The sequence below is a fragment of the Brachyistius frenatus genome, unplaced genomic scaffold, assembly GCF_029030835.1.
Source record: "Brachyistius frenatus isolate BFR_SWC_R1_liver_20210118 unplaced genomic scaffold, ASM2903083v1 Contig_14, whole genome shotgun sequence".
Taxonomy (NCBI): Eukaryota; Metazoa; Chordata; class Actinopteri; family Embiotocidae; genus Brachyistius; species Brachyistius frenatus.
In genome coordinates, this window is record NW_027210613.1 from 1,731,767 (window position 1) to 1,752,534 (window position 20,768).

The following is a 20,768-nucleotide window of genomic DNA, read 5'->3' on the forward strand; positions in this document are numbered from 1 at the left end:
TAGTGTTAGAAAGTTCAATAGGTTTCCCTTTAAAAACAAGTGATTTATTGGATAATGCATAAATATACTTTAAATATTCCAAAGAAAATGTTACCATAATATGACTAAAGTTTTCAGTAGTTTTTTTTTTTTTTTACAAATTAATACTGTATTGTGCAGTATGTCAATGTCACATAGCTGAACTACTGAAACCTGCAAGGTCCAATCCTACATTAAAGCTGCCCACTTTTCTGCTCATTACTCACTGCCCAAGTGTTGTAATTACTGTAATTGGTCATGAAAACTGATGCCAGCTCGGTACCATCCCAGATGCTTGAGTAACCTCACTCAATGGTCCTATGGATGCAGTGGTGAGAGCAGCAAAAGAGTTCTGGACAAACGCCACTCAGTGCTTCTGGGCCGTGTTTTCTCATCTCCCCGTCGCTTTTGTGGTCACATTCACTCTTTACGCTCTACTAGGTTTTCCTTTTTCACTCTCATGCCCCCCCCCCTCCCACCTCTCCATCTCATACTGTACTTCCGCTATGTTCTGAACAGCATATTTGAAAAAATGTTTACTAAATTGGACAAGAAAAGTAAAGTTTAACATAATTGTTACGTGTAAAACCCCACTAAAGACACAAGAAATCCGCTTAGCTGAAATGAAAAACAGCCTCTTAGATTTCTTACCCACTGTTTCGTTTGTGATAGTGACTGTAGCCAAGAGAACAGCAACAGACAGAGGACTACTATGTGTCCCACTTGCTAACTGGGTTGTGTCCCCGGTCTCTAAAATACAGAAGGTAATGTGAGATAAGTTAACACATCCTCTGAGATCAAGTAATTCTTCCCTTTAAAAGTTAATAAGCAAATGCAAATGCAGCTTAAAACCTATTATCTATAAAGACATGGAAACAAACATAATTTATTCACAGTGATTTATAAAACCCCATTAAAACTGTAATGCTGCCACAAAAATACATGTCTTGTCTCCCAGATTCATTCATGTTTTCTACAACTATCCCTCACATTCCCTCGAGAAGAACAGGTCGCCCTTTTTTCTCAGGCCCACCCCTCTGTCCTGGTTGTCCTCTGTCCATTCAGCCATTTGTTTTTTCGGCTGCTAAAAGTGCCAAAGAGTATTTGGCAGGTTGCTATCAACAAGAGTGGAGCTGCATACAAATCATTGGGCTAAATATAAACCAACCTACTTCCTCATCCCTCCCCTGTACATCTCAGAATAAAACCCGCTGCTTTCCATTTCTGCCTCTACACTCCATGAGAAGATTTATCAAAGACACTGTACACCCCCCTCTCATCTGCTATTTAATCATTGAGCAAAAAACTGTAAAAACTGTCAGTATTCAGCAGGGAACATTTGTTCCAAAAAAAAAAAAAAATCAAATCACCAAAAACTGGAAGTCAAACTAGGACGTGCTGCCACAGCTGGATAATAAAGCTGCGCAGCTCACATTGGAAGGTGCTGAGCTGTCTCAAAGTGTTATGTAAGAATTTCTACAGAGCATCTCTGACACATGCATAATATCGCACATATAACAACTTCTCTATCATATTCTCTCCATCAACCAGACCCTTCACATTAGATACACAGATCAATTCGATCAAAATACCCCCCCAAAAAAATCACAAGTGTACAACCGTGTTCAGGCAAAATATAGTAATATAGCACATCAAGTCAGCATCTGTTTTTTAAGGTGTGAGGAAAACAAGACCGAGGCGAGACAGAAGAGACAGATATGGCTCAGAGTGAAGAGAGAGGACGAGCTAAAGGCAGGCTGGTAATAAACCAGGTGCTTCTGTAACCTGCTGTAAGTCACCCCTGTCACATGAGCAGGCTCCACCAATCCTCCATGTGTGTGTGAGAAGATCAATCCTTACAATCATTACCCACACAGGTTACATACTGACGGACAATACCACAAGATTTCGTAACAAGCTCGGGTACATTACATAAAAGCACTGACTGCACCAGAATCTACAGTTGAAGGGTCATTTGACAGCTTTTCAGACATTTTTTATTCATAATACTTATTTGTTCCTGTCAGCTATATTGTTTAACATTTGTTTTTTTCCCCCCTTTTATTTATTCAAGTTTATAATCTTAATACAATGTCATTAGGATCATTTATATGTTGAGGTTGGTTTCAAAAATGTGCAGGCTCAGTTGTAGAGATTTTTTTTCACTGCTTTAAGTTTCTCTTGAAAATCCTTTCACTAAGTTGCTTTGCCACCAATTTCATGACATACAGTCAAAATAAACATCATTTTACTGAAGTTATTCTGTCATTCTTTTTTAGCACCTGTAAGAAGCAGGTAGCTGACAGAAAGCACAAGCCATCCCTCTGGTCCTGATGTAGAAACAACAAAGAGGAACTACAATGAAAACCCAGTCCCACTTCCTACACTTTACACCCACAGCTACTCCTTGACTCTATTTTAGAAACCACACTGACTCAGCTGCCACACAACACCTACTGCATCCAGGAGCCAGTGTCTGCTGCAGCTTTATTGCTGCGGCTTTGATGGTTTTTAATGCCAAGCCACAAGGTCACATTCACATGGTTTGTGAGGAATGAAAACCAATTCCACTGGTGATAAAAACAAAAGATAATGAGTATTTTATTCTACAACAGTTAAACTACAGCCAGCCTTGCTCTATGTATTTCATTAGCCTTGTTGTGATATACATGATTCCCACAACAGCTACCCAAGGAGTAGGATTTTACTATTAACGTCAATTGGATTCAACTGTACCTCTTACCACACCACTGCATTCCCAGTAACACAGTAAGTTTTTTGACTCTTCAACAACTACATGTCACTACTTAAAGCGGGCTCTTACCATCGGTACACTCCTCATAGTACCAGTCCAGTTCATAGTAGTCTGACTTGACAAACCTCGGGCTTCTGGTCAGGCCTCGTCTCTTCATCGTCACTGCTCTGACAGACAGCGGTTTAGTTGCCAATGTCCCAGCATACTTAGCTGTAACATCTCTGGCAAATCCAATGTCCCAGCATGGTCAGGCACAAGCAGCTGTCTCTCCAGTTTAATTAGTTACTGATCGTGCCCGTTGGTCGGTTGCTCTGTACTCGGTTCCGCTATCCCAGCATGCTTAGTAGTTACCACGGCCATTGTTGGTGCGAGTGGGCCTATTCTCATCTTATGTCCTTTGTGTTCTTCACTAATTAGTAGCCTGTCAGCGTGTTATGCTCCATTTGTTGTGTTGCTGGTGCCATTTCTGCATGTCATCCCACGGAACCGTTACTTGCGTCAGCAGTTGTCAGCAGATGAAAAACACTGATAGTTTATCTTCTTTATCCATCAGGAATTCTTTACGGTTTCAGCAAATTCACCATCTCCTGTCAGTCTGTTAGACAGTTCTTCAGTCTGCCTTCCTTATTCTCTTTCCATTAGTTTTCCTCACTCACTCCGAAGCTTCAGCAAACATATCCAATTCCATCGTCTGCTTATGGCTTCATGTCAGTTTATCTTCTGCTCCTGTGTCCTCTGGCCAGTGTTGTCTTCATAAGGTCATATTAAAACCCTTTTTCTCCCCTTTTGCTCACTGACAGCTGTAACTGTGCACATGGCCCACCGCATCCCTAACAATGACTCGATGAGCACAGAGATACAGAGAGAGGGAGAGAGAGCGAGCAGGCAGCAGCAGCAGCAGCAGCAGTCACGGGTTTTGCAGCAGAAGTGATGATAATGATGACATCATAGGATGGGTGGACCTAGAGGGTCGCTACAGCCAATGAGAAGTGGTATCACTGGTTCACTCCCGCCCACCATTAACATGTCAGCATTTCCCCCTCCTCTCCTCGACTTTGTCCTTCTGTGTGGTTGCTATAGTGACAGGCTCAGACTCGTAAGGCCTCCGGTTGAGCAGCATGTAGGAGCAGTTAGCATGGAAGCAGTGCAGCGTTGGCAGTGGTGACGTGGCTAACCCAAAATGAATGAACACAATGGGTATCCAAGGTTTAGTCATGCCATTCAGGGGAGTGATAATGAAGCTCATGCAACGGGGACAGAAAGCTGATCACGGCACCAAAAAAATAAAATAAAAAAGATCCACTGAATAACAATATGAGCCAAATTCGATGTCAACCACCTCGGAAGTGCTAACAGACCGAAATATTTGGCTCAATCCATCTTAATGCTCGCAGGATGGTGCTAACACAAGTCTGGGTGCTAACAGGCTAACCGCAGGCAAACTGATGCTTATTAAAAGGGGACTGGCTGAAACAGTAAATGTTTCTGTGGCAGTATGAAAAAGCAACCGCTGCTAATAAAGTGACTTGCACAGTTTAATACTGATGACCCAGAGGGACATAAAACTGCTCCAAATTTGACTTATGTAATGCAGTGAGGTTGCATAAGCCCCCTGCTACAAATGATGTTACAGCTCGCTATGTTTTTTCTGCACGAGGATGTATTATCACTACATTTGTGACAATACAGAGATATCTGTACACCGTTTTAATATTAATATAGTCATGAAACCATTTACGTCCGTGAGCACCTTTTGGTGTATGCATGCCAGAACACTCAAACATTTAGATATCATTAAAAACACTACAATCTATATAAATGTAGATTTCAACTTTTATGATTAGGAAATAAAAATAACACCAGATTATTACACAAGTATAAGAAATCAGACACACATGTATTTATTTGTATTATTTGTTGAATATTCACTGGTTTGTTTAAAATGACTCTTCATCCACATCGCATTAACTATTATTTTTCATATTGTTTACTTTACTTAACACCAGCTACACTGAAGCTAGACTGCCCATGAGAAAAATCTACCAATGAACATCTCCATTGTTTAGTAAGACATGTGGGTGTGATGTCATCACAACATATAGCTGCTCACGATTGGTCATCTGCCTCCGTGTTATAATCTTCTCGGACACGTCCTTCTCATGGAGCGGGTCAAATCAACCACCACTCGGGTGATGCACCAGCGTGCATGATACCCTGCTAACTCCTTTCATTGTTAAACAATATAATGACATGAGTTCTGCGGGTAATTTAGACTTGACAATTCTTTACATAAATAGATGCTTACATACCATCACCTATATGGCACATTATGAAGGCTAATATTATTATTATTATTTTTTTATTTAGAGAAGATCATACTCAAAACAATTAAAAGCTTTATGACCAGAATGAAAACAATATGGCCAATTGCTGCTCAGATATCTCGGCCCCTAAGGGTGTCAATACCCGGCCATCTGGTTGGGGCAATAATGAGGAGCAACATGCCTCCAGTAGGTATGAGGATAACTGGGAAAGAAAATCTGTGTGGAACATACAACAATATTTACTCTTTAGAAAAACACTCCTTGCATAATTTCTTGTAATGTTTTCTTATGTAACGTGACCTTGTCGTTTCCTCTCTGCCTGCCTGTCTGTGATGAATGTCGAGGCCAACGTGACCATGTCAGCAAGGGGCATCGAGGTGAAGTCTCAGTTCTCTGCTTCACCAATTCATAAGATGCTTGATCTACTTTTAGAACGTGTTTTAACCCTGTGTCACTATTAAAGTCGACACGACTTAGAACTGAATAATTAATAGTGGTGGGAAAGAAAAAAAAACCCACTACGTTCCCTTGGTTTGCCGTGTGCAGTGTGTCCGTGTGTGTTTATTTGAGTGTGTTTATTTATTTGTGTGTGTGTGTGTGTGTGAGGGGGGGGGGCTTACAGCTGGCATAGATGACAACCAAAGGGCAGCTCTTAGTTTGATAAGACAGGAGCAGACATGTGCATAAAAACACAACGTGAGCGCTGAGTGCAAGAGAGCAAAACATCAACCAACACGGAGTGAGAGAGAGCAACCAATCAAGTATGTTTGTTTGGGCAACCAAGGCCAGCTGTCACAGTCACACTGTGACGGACAGATGGCCATCGCTCTCTCTGATTCCAAGAGGTTGAGGTCAGCATAAATCTTAAATCTCTCACTGTCACTCTCCAATAACAGCCTCCTGAAGGTTAAAACTAAAACTCCCGTCAGTCTGTAGTGTTTGACATTGTTTGAGTGTTAGTTTTAGGAACATATCTGTGAATATCTTTTGAATACAGTGTGTGATCCACTTACAGAAATATTTGAGGGTTTCCTCGATCTGTTCAGTAGTCAGGTCGAGGGAAGAGTTTGGGTCCACGAGCGGCGTGTGCAGCCAGTCATCTTGCTCATAGCCGAAGATGGTGTCGGCCCTCAGCTTGAAGAGCGGCAGTTGTTCCTCCAATAAGCTGATAATCTCAAGTTCCGGCAAATCAGTACTGTTACACACATCTGCACAAGGAGAGAGACACATACCGTACAGTCATCGTTCTTTTCTTTGGTGAGATTTTTTTTTAAAGTAATTACAGATAGCTAATAGACAGTGGACACAAGACATAAACTGTGTTGTGATATAAAAGATAGACAACATGTTTCATTTATCAAGTGGCCTAACAAGACATTCATGCAATCTCCTTGATCTGAAGGTGAATGAGGCCCTCTAGTGGCCCATTGAGGAACTAGCCAAGCCTTCCTTACAGCCTATTCTTAAATGACCCGAATGAAGGTTCAAATGCCCCTCCAATCAAAAATGTGTTTACATTGTTGTTCCTTCTGTTTAATGTCTGAGCTTCGCTGTGCAGAATTATGTCTGTGTTTAAAACTACAAGGCCGTTTTCACATCCGTCTGCTGAAGAGGGAAAATTTCACTGTGTTCACTGAAAAATAATTTCAAATTTTAGGGCTCAGGCCTACGAGAAGGATTTGTGACATCATAAAGAGTTTAACAGCCAACCCAGTCTGATTTAACTTAATCAAATATGATGTGTAAACTTGAAACCTGCACTTCACAAACACTGAGAATGGACTTTAAAGTGAAGTATGACACATCTTGTGTCCAGTTGTAAAAGTTTAGGTAAGAATATATGTTTACATATTCATCTATTTTTAATGAGTGATAACAACTAGATTGCATTTCAAGGATTTTTTTTTCCAATATAATTGAATTTTGTTTTGTAGAAAAAAAGGATAAGCACTTCAATAATTAATCAATTAATAAGTACGAATTTATAGATATCATCAGATAAGTACACCTACAGAGAAAACATACTATTTACAGTACAGAACTACTAACTATCTTCCTATTGGTTGAAAAAAAAAAAAGTAAAACCAGTGATCATTTATAGATTTTAAACAGACATCTTTGACACAAAAGCCAAACCGGTACACAAACTCTATATAAGTGAACTGCAGCCTTCTACTGAAAACCACATTTGTGTGCTGCTGTGCAAATCTGAATCACCACCTTACCTCAGCTTTCAGCTATGTGCCTCTGACCACATCAGTATAGTGTGCTATTAAAATGCTCATCCATTTAGGGCTCTATTAGAGCTCACATTCTTTCTGTTCCCATACAAAATCTGGTTTTAGGCACTTTTCCGACAGAAATATGGAGCAGAGAAACTCTTGGCCAGACAGAATTAGCATAGTAAAAATAATGTCCTTTGTTTCTCTGCTCTGTTGCTCCACTGTCTGTCTGTCTAAGTCTCTCTAACAATGCCGTCTCTTACAGTTTGCTAATCCAGACTGAAAGACTGACTGTGCTAGAAAAGGGGAAACACACACACAGCAGCTGGGGAATCATTCAGAAACCACAGCCAGTGGAGTTTCAACACACAAGTAAGTACTGAATTATTACCAGTGTGGTCAGAAAAGGGATATTTTTACCAGGGATCAAATTTGACTCATTTGTCTCCCCTTGATAGTGTTAATGATTCTCAGAAAAATATTCTTGTTATTGTCTTAGGTGAATCATTTGGTTTGAATCTTTATTTGACATAAGCACTCTTTAAACTACACAGTCTACAGCACAGCAGTAAATCAGCAGCTCCCTTTATAGTTTTTACTCAGTTTTGGAACATTGCGTGTAATAAAAGCTAACTGATGCATGAGCAAACCTGATGATGAAAAGGATGTTGCTATTCAATATCACAATATTTTCCTTCTGTAATGATATGAAATATGGTTGATGCACTTCAGCTCCTAAAATGAGGACTGATAGGACATGTTTGGGGATAATAATAGCACCAAACCCTTCTGTGCAGTGTGCTGACAAAAGGTCAGTGAAGACAGGTGAAGCTGTGCGTCTGTTATAAAACAACATGACCAGCTTTCAATTTGAACATTTTCTCTTTTTGTCAGATCAATAGATGTAATTTATAACCTGTACTTGTATTCACTTATCTAGGTTGCATTACATGGATATTATTTTCAGAGACCTGAAATGAAAACTCACTAAATAAGTTGTAAAGAGCGCAGAAAAAGCTCACTGGGGCAGTCCAAAGTTCAAAGTAACCATGCTGTCAGTGATAACTGCGAGTACAATATGAATATTAATTTATTTACACTTATCTTTGAGACAATAAGTATTATCATATCACTTTTCCACACCCCCAGTGACAAGCAACACAAGGACAACTTCACATCCATCAGGGACAAAGTTGTCCCTTTTCATACCAAATCAGACTATTAAAAAAGCACCTACACCAATTAAATTTTGTAATCATTGGGATCAATAAATATGTTTATCGATATCCAAGAGAAATTAAAGTCCAATATTCAAATGCAAACATAGACAGGAGTCAAAAAGAACACAAGCTGCAGGGACAGGCCAACATTGGTAGCAGCTCGTAGCTGCCAGAGCAAGAAAGTTCAAGTTCAAATGGAGGAATAGACCACAGTCACACAGTCAGTCTGAGCAATAAACACACCAATGTGTCCAGGACACAAAGTACTACAGCGTTTGGTCAAACTAAAACAAAAAAGTTCGGAAAATTTTTAAATCAAGACGTGCAAGTGTCATACAGAAGTGTCTTATTACCCTTCTACCAACCGAACCACACAGGCACCAATTCTGCACATACAGTACTGTGTGAATACGTGTGGTGTCACTACACTGAGACCCTAAATTAGGTCACTGAAGAGAGAAGGTAGTCAAGCATGTGAGCTGGTCTCAAACCAACCACACGTGGTCTCTGTATCAGATTTCTGAATCACCTGGATATGACTTCAGAAATGTTGTTAAACAGAAAGAAGAACCCAACAGCAGCTCTACTGAAGTTCAACATGGCTGCCTCCTGTTGACCAATTCAGTGCAGTAATGATACTTTTGGCCAAGAGAAAGTTTAAGAGCCAAGTTGATCTTCCTACAATACATTCATTGCAACCTTTTAACCTTTAACACCTGAAATTTCAATCTCTTGAACAGTTAAAACACAGAGGACTTCCAATGAAAGGGTTGACACTTTGTTTTTCAGACACCTCCAGTAAACATTGGCTTGAAAATACAAATGTTTAAACTTGTAAAGACAATTTACTTGTAACTATAACAGTTTAAGAGGCAAAAAAACAACAACGGACTGACATAAAGAGCCAAACAGGGACACAAAGCGATGAGAGAGAGACCAGCGATCAGCTGAAACTGCCAGAAAACTACTCTGTGCTCAGGGTACTCACTCATGGTGCCTGAAGCCCGACAACCACCAACTCTCCTGCCCTCCAATCACATTTTCCACTGGTCCACAAGAGGGCAAGGTCGCAAGAAAAGAACACAAACAGGAGAGAGAGAGAGAGAAAGAGTGTTGGGAGGGTGAGAAACAGGAAGAACAAGAGAGAGGGTGCTAAAAGTTTCAGAGGACGGCGACTGGGTTCAAGAGACGAAAGGAGAAAAAGAGGGAGGGAGGGAGGGAGGAAGGGAGGGAGGAGTGAAGAGCAAAAGACCCGAGCCAAACTGGTCCGTCATGCCTGACATGCCAATGACGAGAAACACATGGACCGCCCCACACTTGCCCTTTCTCTCTCTCTCTCACTCTGACAGCCAACAAACCCAGCTGGACTCTTCCTACGAGCTGAGCGAACTGCACACAGACACACAGACACACAGACACACACACTCTCTCTACCCTCATCCTGTATAAACACAGTGTGTGCAATGGCAGGCCTGAAGCTGCTCACACCGCTGTACTGTTTTGACTTTCTAGCAGCTCCTCTGTTAAACTCTTACATTGTGAGATTCAAATGTGAGGAAGTGATGGAGACATTAAAGACATTACGAATGGCTTTTTAATCATTGGGGTGGAAACACGGCCTTTATCCAAAGGAAGAGCTCAACATAAATGAGATTTTGTTACAGTTTTACATTAGAGATCGAGTGTTTAACTGCCAGAGCAACAAATCAGCGGAAACGATGTCTCCTTGTTACAGCAGTAATCATATCCGGTACAACACGAGCAAAGCTGCAGCAGATAAACTGCCAAAACTCCACTCAGTGTGTTTCCCATGTAATCTCACAGATCCCAGCTTTTGGCATTGAATGGCACCTGATATGAGTACATGTATTCCTGCACGTGTGTGTGTGTGTGTGTGTGTAAAAGACAATTAAAGCTACCGTAATCAATTTAGAATTACTTTACTACATTTCCTGTTTATTTGAGTGGTTATGGTGGTTTACAAGCAGTTGGAGTGCCAAGTAACCGATGATTCAAATATTTTAGTTTAGAAATATTTGAATACGTTTTAAGTAATAACTCTGAGTGGAAATTGTGCTTGGATTTATGTACTACCACTGGTAAAACCCATCCAAAGAAGAAATCTGACTCTGGGAGAGTGTTATTCTGGAAATTCGTAACACCTTCCAAATCTTCTCCTCAATTCTCAATCAACTCTCCTCTGAGTTCTTCAAGTATTCTCCTAGATGTTTTCAAAGTGCTCATTTAATCTAAAATACATTTTAATTCAATTGACTATATTTATGAAAAAACACATTTTGGGTTGTTTGAACTCTGAACTCTATTTCTAGGAAAGAGCATGCTGCTTTCTATTAGTCTCTGAACCTATATACTGTATGAGAACACCTAACTGGGGCAAACTACACTCCACTTCAGACCAGTTTTGCTCTCATGCAGCTGCAGCACAGGCCTGTTCAGAATTAGACTGCAGCACAAGCTGATCACAGAGGGTGCACATATGAAATACAGTAGAGTACGTCACTGTGGTCAAATAAGACAGAAGATCTACATGGAGGAGTTTGTGCCAGTGTGTTCAAATGCTGCCAACGCTTTACATCTCCGAGTCCAGATGCATGTGTGCAGGTCTTCACCAAGGTGCTAGCATGTATGAAATAATAACAAATTACCACTAGTCCTAGGAGACAGGTAGTACACGTCCAGACTCATTACAAATGTAAATTTCCACAAAGTACCAACACATCACATCTTTAAGGAGAATACAGCTTTTCATAAACAGAGGAAATAACAGAGAGCGGCATAAATATTATCAGGTTATTTCCCAGGTATTCTAATATATCATTACACCACTTAACTTGAAGAGACATTTGTATTCTTTGTTGAAACAACATGACAAAACTTTACTCTTTGGTTAACTGATTCTCAGTCTTAATATGGGCTGAACTCTGACTCAGTCCAGCAATATATCATTATTATATTGCATACATTATGTCATATGAGACTCGATATAGTCCTTGATTTTGGATATTGTAATATCAAAACAACTTTTCCTGGTTTTAAAAGCTGAATCACAGTAAAGTAATGTAATGTTCTGAACTTACCAGATTCTTCTAGCTGTTCTATATTGTTTTCTTTTACTCACTTAGTCATTATATACACATTACTGATGATTATTATCAAAAATCTATTGTCACAATATAATTATTGAGGTATTTGGTCAAAAATATTATCATGTCCACCAGTCCAGCCTCTACAATGTAGGATTAAACCCTGGGAACTTCCACACATGACAGTGCTCCTGTGTTGGTCAGTACATAACACATAACCCAACACTTGTTGGGTTATTGTTCATGTGATTTAAATTGTTAATGCTTGTTTAACTTCCAGTATGTCTCCTCATGGTCATTTATTGCCAATAAAGGGTAAAGAGGAACATTTTTTGAGAAAAGCTGACAATCTGACCTCACCAGAGAAACTGATCCAAAATCAGTTCATCGTATCAGTTGATCAGGACGTGATTGTAAGCTGGTGATATTGATTAGCTGGTCTTGTTGGAACTTTTGCAGGATGGTTAAACATAAACATCATGTGCACTAAAAATACATAACTGTAGGGAAGGATCATTTTAAAGATAATTGTCCTACCAGACTAGTAACTAAAAGCAATAAAAGAAAAAAAAAGTTTTTTAAAGACTAAACAAAGACATAAACTGTGTAAAACACTTAGCTGGAATATAACACGAGAACTGTGTAGGATGTTGATAAAGTCCTTTTTTAGTCTTGTAGTTTTAGAGCTCCTGTTATGTGGTCTACACTGATGTAAGAGCTAGAATAGTAAGGAGACATGGACTTGGCAGGAAATGTGTCTCCATCTGATACTGTATGTAAACGAGTGGGTGAACAACACTAGTTTCATGAGCCTGGGAAATGAGATAGAAATCCAAAGAGAGGAAACAAACTCTCCTTTGTTCACTCTGTTTCAAGGTGACATCAGTCTGGCTACATTTGTTATGAACTCAGCCTTGACAGTCAATATTTTATATAATACGTTATATTCAGATGCAAAAGACCATCAAATAGTTTCAACCCTAAAGCAATGGAGCTTGTTACAAGAGTCAACACAAGATTATCCTGCAGTGTTACTGAAAGACTCTTGTAACAACCAAACTAATGCAGTTCAACTTGTTCTGTCAAGTGTGCAGCCAGACAGTCTCCTGACTCTCAGTTGTTCAGATTCAGTTTTTCCATGTACAAAAACACTGTACCTATGGCAACACTAAGTTTATGTGTGTAGTTTGAGTCAAACTTTTACACTGTGACTAAACTCCCTTAAATAAACTTGACTACACTGTCAGAGTGGCTGTAGCTCACTGACACTAATCTATCAACACACACAGAACAGTTCAGAGCACTTTATAGATCCGCCGCTCGGTCAGCAGTTTGAACCTCATGTTACTTGGCTCTGTTGCTACTTTGTGTGTGATAATGTAAACAATGAACCCAAATCATGCTCTCCTCTAAACATTACAGCACAATGGACGTTTTAGCATGCCGTGATTGGATCAGAGTCAGGGAGCACACGCAGCAGTTTGGATTCACCTCTGTTTGTCCACTTACATAACTGCGTCTCACTCAAGTTCTCTGTCCTCTGTCTCCTTTCTGTTTGTTCGTGATCCTTCTCCTCACCGAGCATCCCATAATTTCACTGTTACTCAACTGTTTACATCATTGCTTGCTGGTAACCACGGAGAATTAACCTCACACCCAAGAACTGCCCCATGGCAATGAGCTGCTCCATTCAGCTCATTATGTTAATTCATCCTCTACACTCAGTGAAATCACGCACGCACACACACACACACACACACACACACACACACACACACTACTCAGGCAGAAAGTGTTCAAAAAAAGAGTTAGAGAGACTGAATGACACAGTGGAGGATGAGAGTGAAACAGGAGGAAACAGGAGAAAGAACTTGAATTTGACCAATTCATACATTTAACTTACATTTTACCAGCAGATGGCAGCACTGACCTAACGTCTAGTGTCCTGCCCTTGAATGACTTCAGTGATACAGATGACATTACCACAGCATGTCTCAACATTTGATTTTTCCACCAGCATGTTACGAATCTGTTCCCGACAAAGACGACAAGTAAGAGTTTTTCTGCCTGAGATCAAGTTTGACATTTTCAATGTTTTAACTTTTTTGCTACAAAGTAAACATGTTGACTGCATTCTTCTGCAGTGGTGTGAAAGTGTTTGCCCCCTTCCTGACTTCTTATTTTTTTGCATGTTTGTCACACTTAAATGTTTCAGATCATCAAACAAATTTAAATATTAGTCAAAGATAACACAAGTAAACACAAAATGCAGTTTTTAAATGAAGGTTTTTATTATTAAGAGAGAAAAAAAATCAAAACCCACATGGCCTGTGTGAAAAAGTGTTTGCCCCCTAACCCAAAAACTGGTTGGGCCACCCTTAGCAGCAACAACTGCAATCAAGTGTTTGCAATAACTTGCAATGAGTCTTTTACAGCGCTGTGGAGGAATTTTGGCCGACTCATCTTTGCAGAGTTGTTGTAATTCAGCCACATTGGAGGGTTTTCCAGCACCAACCTCCTTTTTAAGGTCATGCCACAGCATCTCAATAGGATTCAGGTCAGGACTTTGACTAGGCCACTCCAAAGTCTTCATTTTGTTTTTCTTCAGCCATTCAAAGGTGGACTTGCTGGTGTGTTTTGGATCATTGTCCTGCTGCAGAACCCAAGTTGGCTTCAGCTTGAGGTCACGAACAGATGGCCGGACATTCTCCTTCAGGATTTTTTGGTAGACGGTAGAATTCATGGTTCAATTTATCACAGCAAGTCTTCCAGGCCATGAAACAGCCCCAGACCATCACACGACCACCACCATATTTTACTGTTGGTATGATGTTCTTGTTCTGAAATGCGGTGTTACTTTTACGCCAGATGTAACGGGACACACACCTTCCAACAAGTTCAACTTTTGTCTCGTCAGTCCACAGAGTATTTTCCCAAAAGTCTTGGGGATCATCAAGATGTTTTCTGGCAAAAATGAGACGAGCCTTAATGTTCTTTTTGCTCAGCGGTGGTTTTGGTCTTGGAAACTCTGCCATGTGGGCCATTTTTGCCCAGTCTCTTTCTTATGGTGGAGTCATGAACACTGACCTTAACTGAGGCAAGTGAGGCCTGCAGTTCTTTGGATGTTGTTGTGGGGTCTTTTGTGACCTCTCGGATGAGTCGTCGCTGCGCTCTTGGGGTAATTTTGGTCGGCCGGCCACTCCTGGGAAGGTTCACCGCTGTTCCATGTTGTCTCCATTTGTGGATAATGGTTCTCACTGTGGTTCTCTGGAGTCCTAAAGCTTTAGAAATGGCTTTAGAACCTTTTCCAGACTGATAGATCTCAATTACTTTCTTTCTCATTTGTTCCTGAATTTCTTTGGATCTCAGCATGATGTCTATCTTTTGAGGATCTTCTGGTCTACTTCACTTTGTCATGCAGGTCCTATTTAAGTGATTTCTTGATTGAGAACAGGTGTGTCAGTAATCAGGCCTGGGTGTGGCAAGAGAAATTGAACTCAGGTGTGATAAACCACAGTTAAGTTATGTTTTAACAGGAGGGGGCAAACACTTTTTCACACAGGGCCATGTGGGTTTGGATTTTTTTTTCTCCCTTAATAATAAAACCTTCATTTAAAATCTGCATTTTGTGTTTACTTGTGTTATCTTTGACTAATATTTAAATTTGTTTGATCTGAAACATTTAAGTGTCACAGACACGCAAAAAAATTGGAAATCAGGAAGGGGGCAAACACTTTTTCACACCACTGTATAATATAGGTAAAACAATTTAAAAGACATATAAGGATACGATTTTAAACAAAAAGCTATGCGCGTTAATCTAGACATAGATTCAGCACTTGAGAAAGAGAAAAGTAAAGCAGTAGTAATAATGCAGTGTTGTGGTACTTTCCTCCTGGGAGTTTATTTTGTAACTGCGCAAAAAGACTTCTAAATTTCCTATGAAATTTCTCTGACACCGTTTTAAAAAACTGGAACTAATAAGCATCAAATAAGCTTTGCAGGGCTACTGTAACTCACTGTGGTGTACTACACCGTATGGTGTTCCTTTTACTTTGCTCCAAAACCTGAGCAGCATGCAGTCCAGCCATTAACGCACTGATTCATTGACCACAGAAAAGATAGCATCCCCTCTCCGCATGGGTCCTTTACTAATATGCACACAACAGTCAGCAGTGGATTTTCCTGAAGAAGCTCTTGTATTCATGAACATTGAAGTCCTGTCAGTCCAACTTTCCCAAAACCATTTATTGTACCAAGCATGAAGCATCCAAGATATCTTGCTAAATGATCTCAGGTGCACTGACAAGTCTTAAGTGGCTTTTAGTTGTAATTGGTTGTCTACCTGTATGTGTTAGTCATGTGATAGACTTATGACCTTTCTACAGTGTAACCTGTCTCTTGCCAAATGTACGCTGCGATAGACTGCAGTCCTGCAGTACACTGTGAAATAATAAGCAATTTTAGAAGCTAAATAGATGGATGGAAGTTGCTATGGCCATGTGGCTGTTTTTGGGTTGAGAATAAAGTAGGGCATCGTTCAAATGTTTTTGATTCAGATATTGCTCCCAATACCTTGATTTTTATATAGATTCCTTAAAAATATTTGTTTTAAACCAATTTTATAAAATGTATTTGAAGAAATTACACATTACAGTACAAATCTTTAGTTTTCTTGCAGTTTAGAGGGGGAAAGTGTAACCCAGGTTGTTTTCTGAATTTACAATTAACAGGCTCACATGCAAGTTATTGCTGGACAGATTTGGTCAGTGCCATAAAAGTATTGAAGTTCGGTACCCCACCATGTAATTAAGGGACCTTGCTGTTCAAAAAATACATGGAACTGAGGTCATGCTCAGGGGTGGGAAGGAAGGTCCTTGGGAGGGCCTTTTCCTGTAGTTTGTGTGTTAGAAAGCTTCATAGTCTCAGGCACTGCTGAACTGATTCTCTAGTCTGGTGCTGTACAAGTTCTTGGCAACCCTTTATGACTGTGTCAAAGTACTATTCAGCCCCCTGTCCCTTCCTTTCTGTTGCTCAGGGGCCTAAGCTCCTGTTAAACAGTGAACTAGCCAGTGTTGTTGAACTTCAAAGTGACAAGTTTTATAACAGGAGATGGTGTGCTGGACTCATCACTTGTACACTGCAGCCTTTCTATGATTCTGATAGATTTATCTGTCATCAGTTTTTGTTACCCAGTTGGGACATGATAGAGTGCTGCATGATTAGCATTACAACAAACAAAAATTAATATTCATTCTTGTATTTAATATCACTTCAGTTAAAAGTGTCTGGAGGGTATCAGGCCCAGACAGGCTCCTCCAGACTGTAAACAGAGAGGAGATTGGCCACTGCACAGCTAAATTCTGACCACTGAAGACAAGCCTTGGTGTCCCTCTGCTCTGTGGGAGAGAGGGATGATGGGGAGAGAAAAGAGAGGGGGAGATGAGTGAGAGACCTGACAGAAACAGTCCACAGGGAGCTCTTCTCTCTTTCACATGCTGGCTGATACCCAGAGCTGAGGTCCCCTGGAGCTGCTTTACTGACAGGATGTGACATTAAAAACGGGTCACAGACAGGGCCAGTTTCTCACAGCTCATACACACTATCTCCCTCAGCCTCCAATGTTCCTGCCAATTTATTCCAAAACTGTTCCCAAATTTAGGGATGGTATTGTTGTAAACTTTTAATTGGTTAAGTTCAGATAATATAGTTGTGCAACCAAATGGACTTTTAAAGTAGAGCATTTTTGACAGATGAATTACCTATGCACAAAGTGCTGATTCAACAAAGCCAAATGGATTCCAGTAAGCTTTTGTTCTACCAATGGTTATAACATATGCATGCAACATTACCAGTAATGGTCTCAGCATCTCTGTAGATGGCCGTGAACTCCTGAGGTGCAGCCAGCAGACTTGCCTCACTGACATACTCCTCCTCCTTTTCCTCGCTGGCCAATAGGAGCTCTGGGCTGTGATGCTGAGATATGTTATCAGGGGATGGGGCAGAGGAGCGGGAACAGGTACGGGGGATCCTCGGGTCCAGCTTGGCGCTGGGTGGTTACCGATTTGAAATGGGACCAGCCATGGGCAAAACTTGGGACCCACCGAAACAAGAATCGGGCAGAGCAAAGTTAAACTTGTCTTAAGTGCATTATTTTACTGGGGAGGACAAAAAGGATGAGGTCGTTTCACCAGCGCAGGACAGATGGGGCAGTTGCAGAACCAGAACTCCTCACTTGGTCACCTGGATACCTGAAAGATAAAGAAGGGCAGCAGAGGACAAAAAGAGACTTTTAATTTAATTTTAATTAAAACATTTTTGAAGTTGAATAAATAATACAGCAAGATTCTGAAAAATAAAACAACGCATCATACTGTAAGCTTTAGTTCAAACTGTGAACTGCTTTAATTACTTAAATATATGAAAACACGTCAATACTGTATGTTTATCCAGTCTTAAGACAGTAAACACGATGGTCTGTATTTTTCTCACTCTGGAGCAAGAAGTACTATTTATAGACACAGTGTCACACTCATGTGCATGATGGCTGACTGGCTCATAAACAGAATACATGCTGAAGTGTAGATAATTATAGACTTCACTTTACACTGTTATGAATTAATTTGGTGTACCTGTAAAAAACAGGTGTTACCATTGTAACATCACCTATTGGTTTGTGAACTGCTGCTTTGAAACCTTGAGTCTGACATTTTGGATGCCACCTTGTTTTTTTGGAGCCAGAAATCACCATATTTGGATGAGGGGTCGATCTGACTAAGAACCCGAGGACACTGCCTGCCCACCTATACCGGCAACCTGAGCGCACTCCAGGCATGTCAATCAAACCAGGTTTGAATGAAAGTTTACCCGAGGTTTTTTTTTTTTTCAGTCAGCCCCTAGTGGTCCTCAGTGGAATTTAACTTAAGGGTACTTCTACATCCATTTGTATATACAGTCTATGCAAAGCCCGACAAAACTCTTAACTCGGTGTTTAATCTATTGGAGTAACAGCATTCAATAAGAAGCATGTAAGGTGGCCTAAATTACATGAGCTTCAAATACATGCAAAAGATATGAGTGTCAAGTGTCAACAATACTGTATTAAATTATCACTATAAATCATGTTGGAAGATGACGATCATTGAAAACTGGAGTCACGTTGAGAGAGTGGCTGTTGGGATAAATATGCCAAATCTGGCAGGAAACCAGATATTAAGCTCCTCAGGAACATAACTTGCTAGAATGCAAATTTTCCAGTTCAGCTCCGGTATCAACAATTAACAGAAACATGGCCAGGGGACCTCTGTTTCTATTTGTAGCCAACCCTTTAAAACACACACACAACCCTCAAGACAACCTTCTTGATGTGTACACCTCGACTAACTCTATTATTATTATTACAAAAAAAAACACAGATACTGCAGTATCTAAAACTCTGTGTATAACGTCTTTCTCCTTCTTGTATTTATCCACACTCATCGTTCTACTTCTCCCAGCTTTCTTTTTCCACCCTCTTCTTAGACATAATGAGTCAGATCTCATGCAGCATTACTGGGTGTAGAATTTAGGTCACAAAGTTTCCATCATTCAGGAGTATCAGACATCCAAATGCCCAAACACTGTTGCTAATGACAACAAAGCATGCAGGCGCTGCAAAACATAAGCCAGGCAGCAGTTTCTGCTGTAAGTCAGGACCTGAATGTTTCCTATGATTTAAGAGAAGTTTCTAAATTGGGCACCAGGCTCGACGAATAAAGAAATCAGATTTTTTTTTTTTTAAACTGCAAATAGTTGACATTTTTTAAAACTTGTTTCTTGAGATAGTCTGTAGTGTATTTTTCATTATTTTTTGTAGTCCAAGTCACTTGTTTTCTTCCAAATTTACAGAACTATTTTAAGGTTAGGAATGTGAATAAAGAATTAGTCAATTCAAAATAACTTATGATGATTGAACAGTACTGTGCTTTTGAGTTAAATTTCAATTACATCAGGACCAAAGGTAGCAGGATCTACTATGTTATGGCCACAACATTATCATTGGGTGGTAATAACATGGCCTTGTTGAGTTTTGAGGCATTAGAGGATTTCAATGTGCTGACGGATCCAAAGACACAACAGGAAATGTAGGACAAGGTCTGGTTTTACTCTGTCTTTAAAACTGTTTTCTTGACAACTTTAAAAAATAGTTTTTGCTGCTATAACTCAGTGAATGTTCTTTGTTTTTGACACATATAATTTCTCCAATCAACTATTTTGGTTCTGGTGCATTCAGGAGCAGCAGGGAAGAAGGAAAATAGCAGTTTTCAAATATTAAGAGATGTAATTGGTCCAAAAATACAGTGAAATAGCCAGACTTAGTTAGTCTAGCCTACCTAGTTTGTTTGGTGTATTTAATATCAAAAAATGCAGAGCATAAAAACACAGAAACATGTAGTGTACAAGTTATATATTGATAGCATTTGCTCCATTTCACTCCTGTGTTGGTTTATAATGACGATGACAAGGTTATCATTTTCTGTATTCAGACAGCAGAAACAGCACAATTTCTGAGGATGACTATGTTGCATATTTGTTGACCTAATCTGAACACTCTCAACTAAAAAGTGGGATGTTACCTAGTGGGAACTTTATTCTTTCCCAGCTGCCTAAATGCATGATGAGAATAAAATGGCACCCATTTTTGACCTTGCTAACTATTTCTCAAATGATAAATTGCAGGGATAGATCCCAACGCCTCTAGGAAAGTGTATTCTTTCCAACAAGAATCATGTGTGTTTCAAGAGGAAAATTAAAATCATGTACAGTACATAAGTGGTGATTCCTATGTGAATACTATGCTAGTATCCGTTTAAAAAAAAATGAAAATGTAGGCTCTATTTTTGCTGCTTTTACCATCACAGGCTGACTTTATGTCCTATTTAATCTTGTGTGTGGAAGAAGACAAACAACAGTTAATTTCTCAATGCATTCTGTTAATCAGTTACTCCTGGCTGTGCTTGACACTAGCAATATGAACATTACAACACAAACCACAAATATTCATTCTCAGTTCCTTAAAGAAACCAGGGCTGCACCACCCAAACCTCTGTTGGGTGGATGGAAAGAGTTTTTAGTGTTACTGGCAA

The 20,768-nt window shown here is 39.9% G+C and overlaps 1 protein-coding gene across 5 annotated transcripts in view; it reads right to left on the reverse strand.

Moving 5' to 3' along the window:
* trak1a (trafficking protein, kinesin binding 1a) overlaps nucleotides 1-17,694 on the reverse strand; it is a 40,696-nt gene extending 23,002 nt beyond the window's left edge. For 2 of the 5 annotated variants that reach the window (XM_069693112.1, XM_069693115.1), the window contains exons 1-2: nucleotides 9,528-9,716; nucleotides 6,111-6,305 (exon numbers count right to left, since the gene is read on the reverse strand). In XM_069693112.1, the coding sequence (XP_069549213.1) occupies nucleotides 6,111-6,305; nucleotides 9,528-9,531 (199 nt within the window). In that variant the 5' untranslated portion in view covers nucleotides 9,532-9,716. Of the gene's footprint in view, nucleotides 1-2,842; nucleotides 3,650-6,110; nucleotides 6,306-9,527; nucleotides 9,717-17,495 lie in introns of those variants that run through there. The other 3 variants (XM_069693113.1, XM_069693116.1, XM_069693114.1) reach the window with 2 other exon arrangements.
* Nucleotides 17,695-20,768: the final 3,074 nt, after the last annotated feature.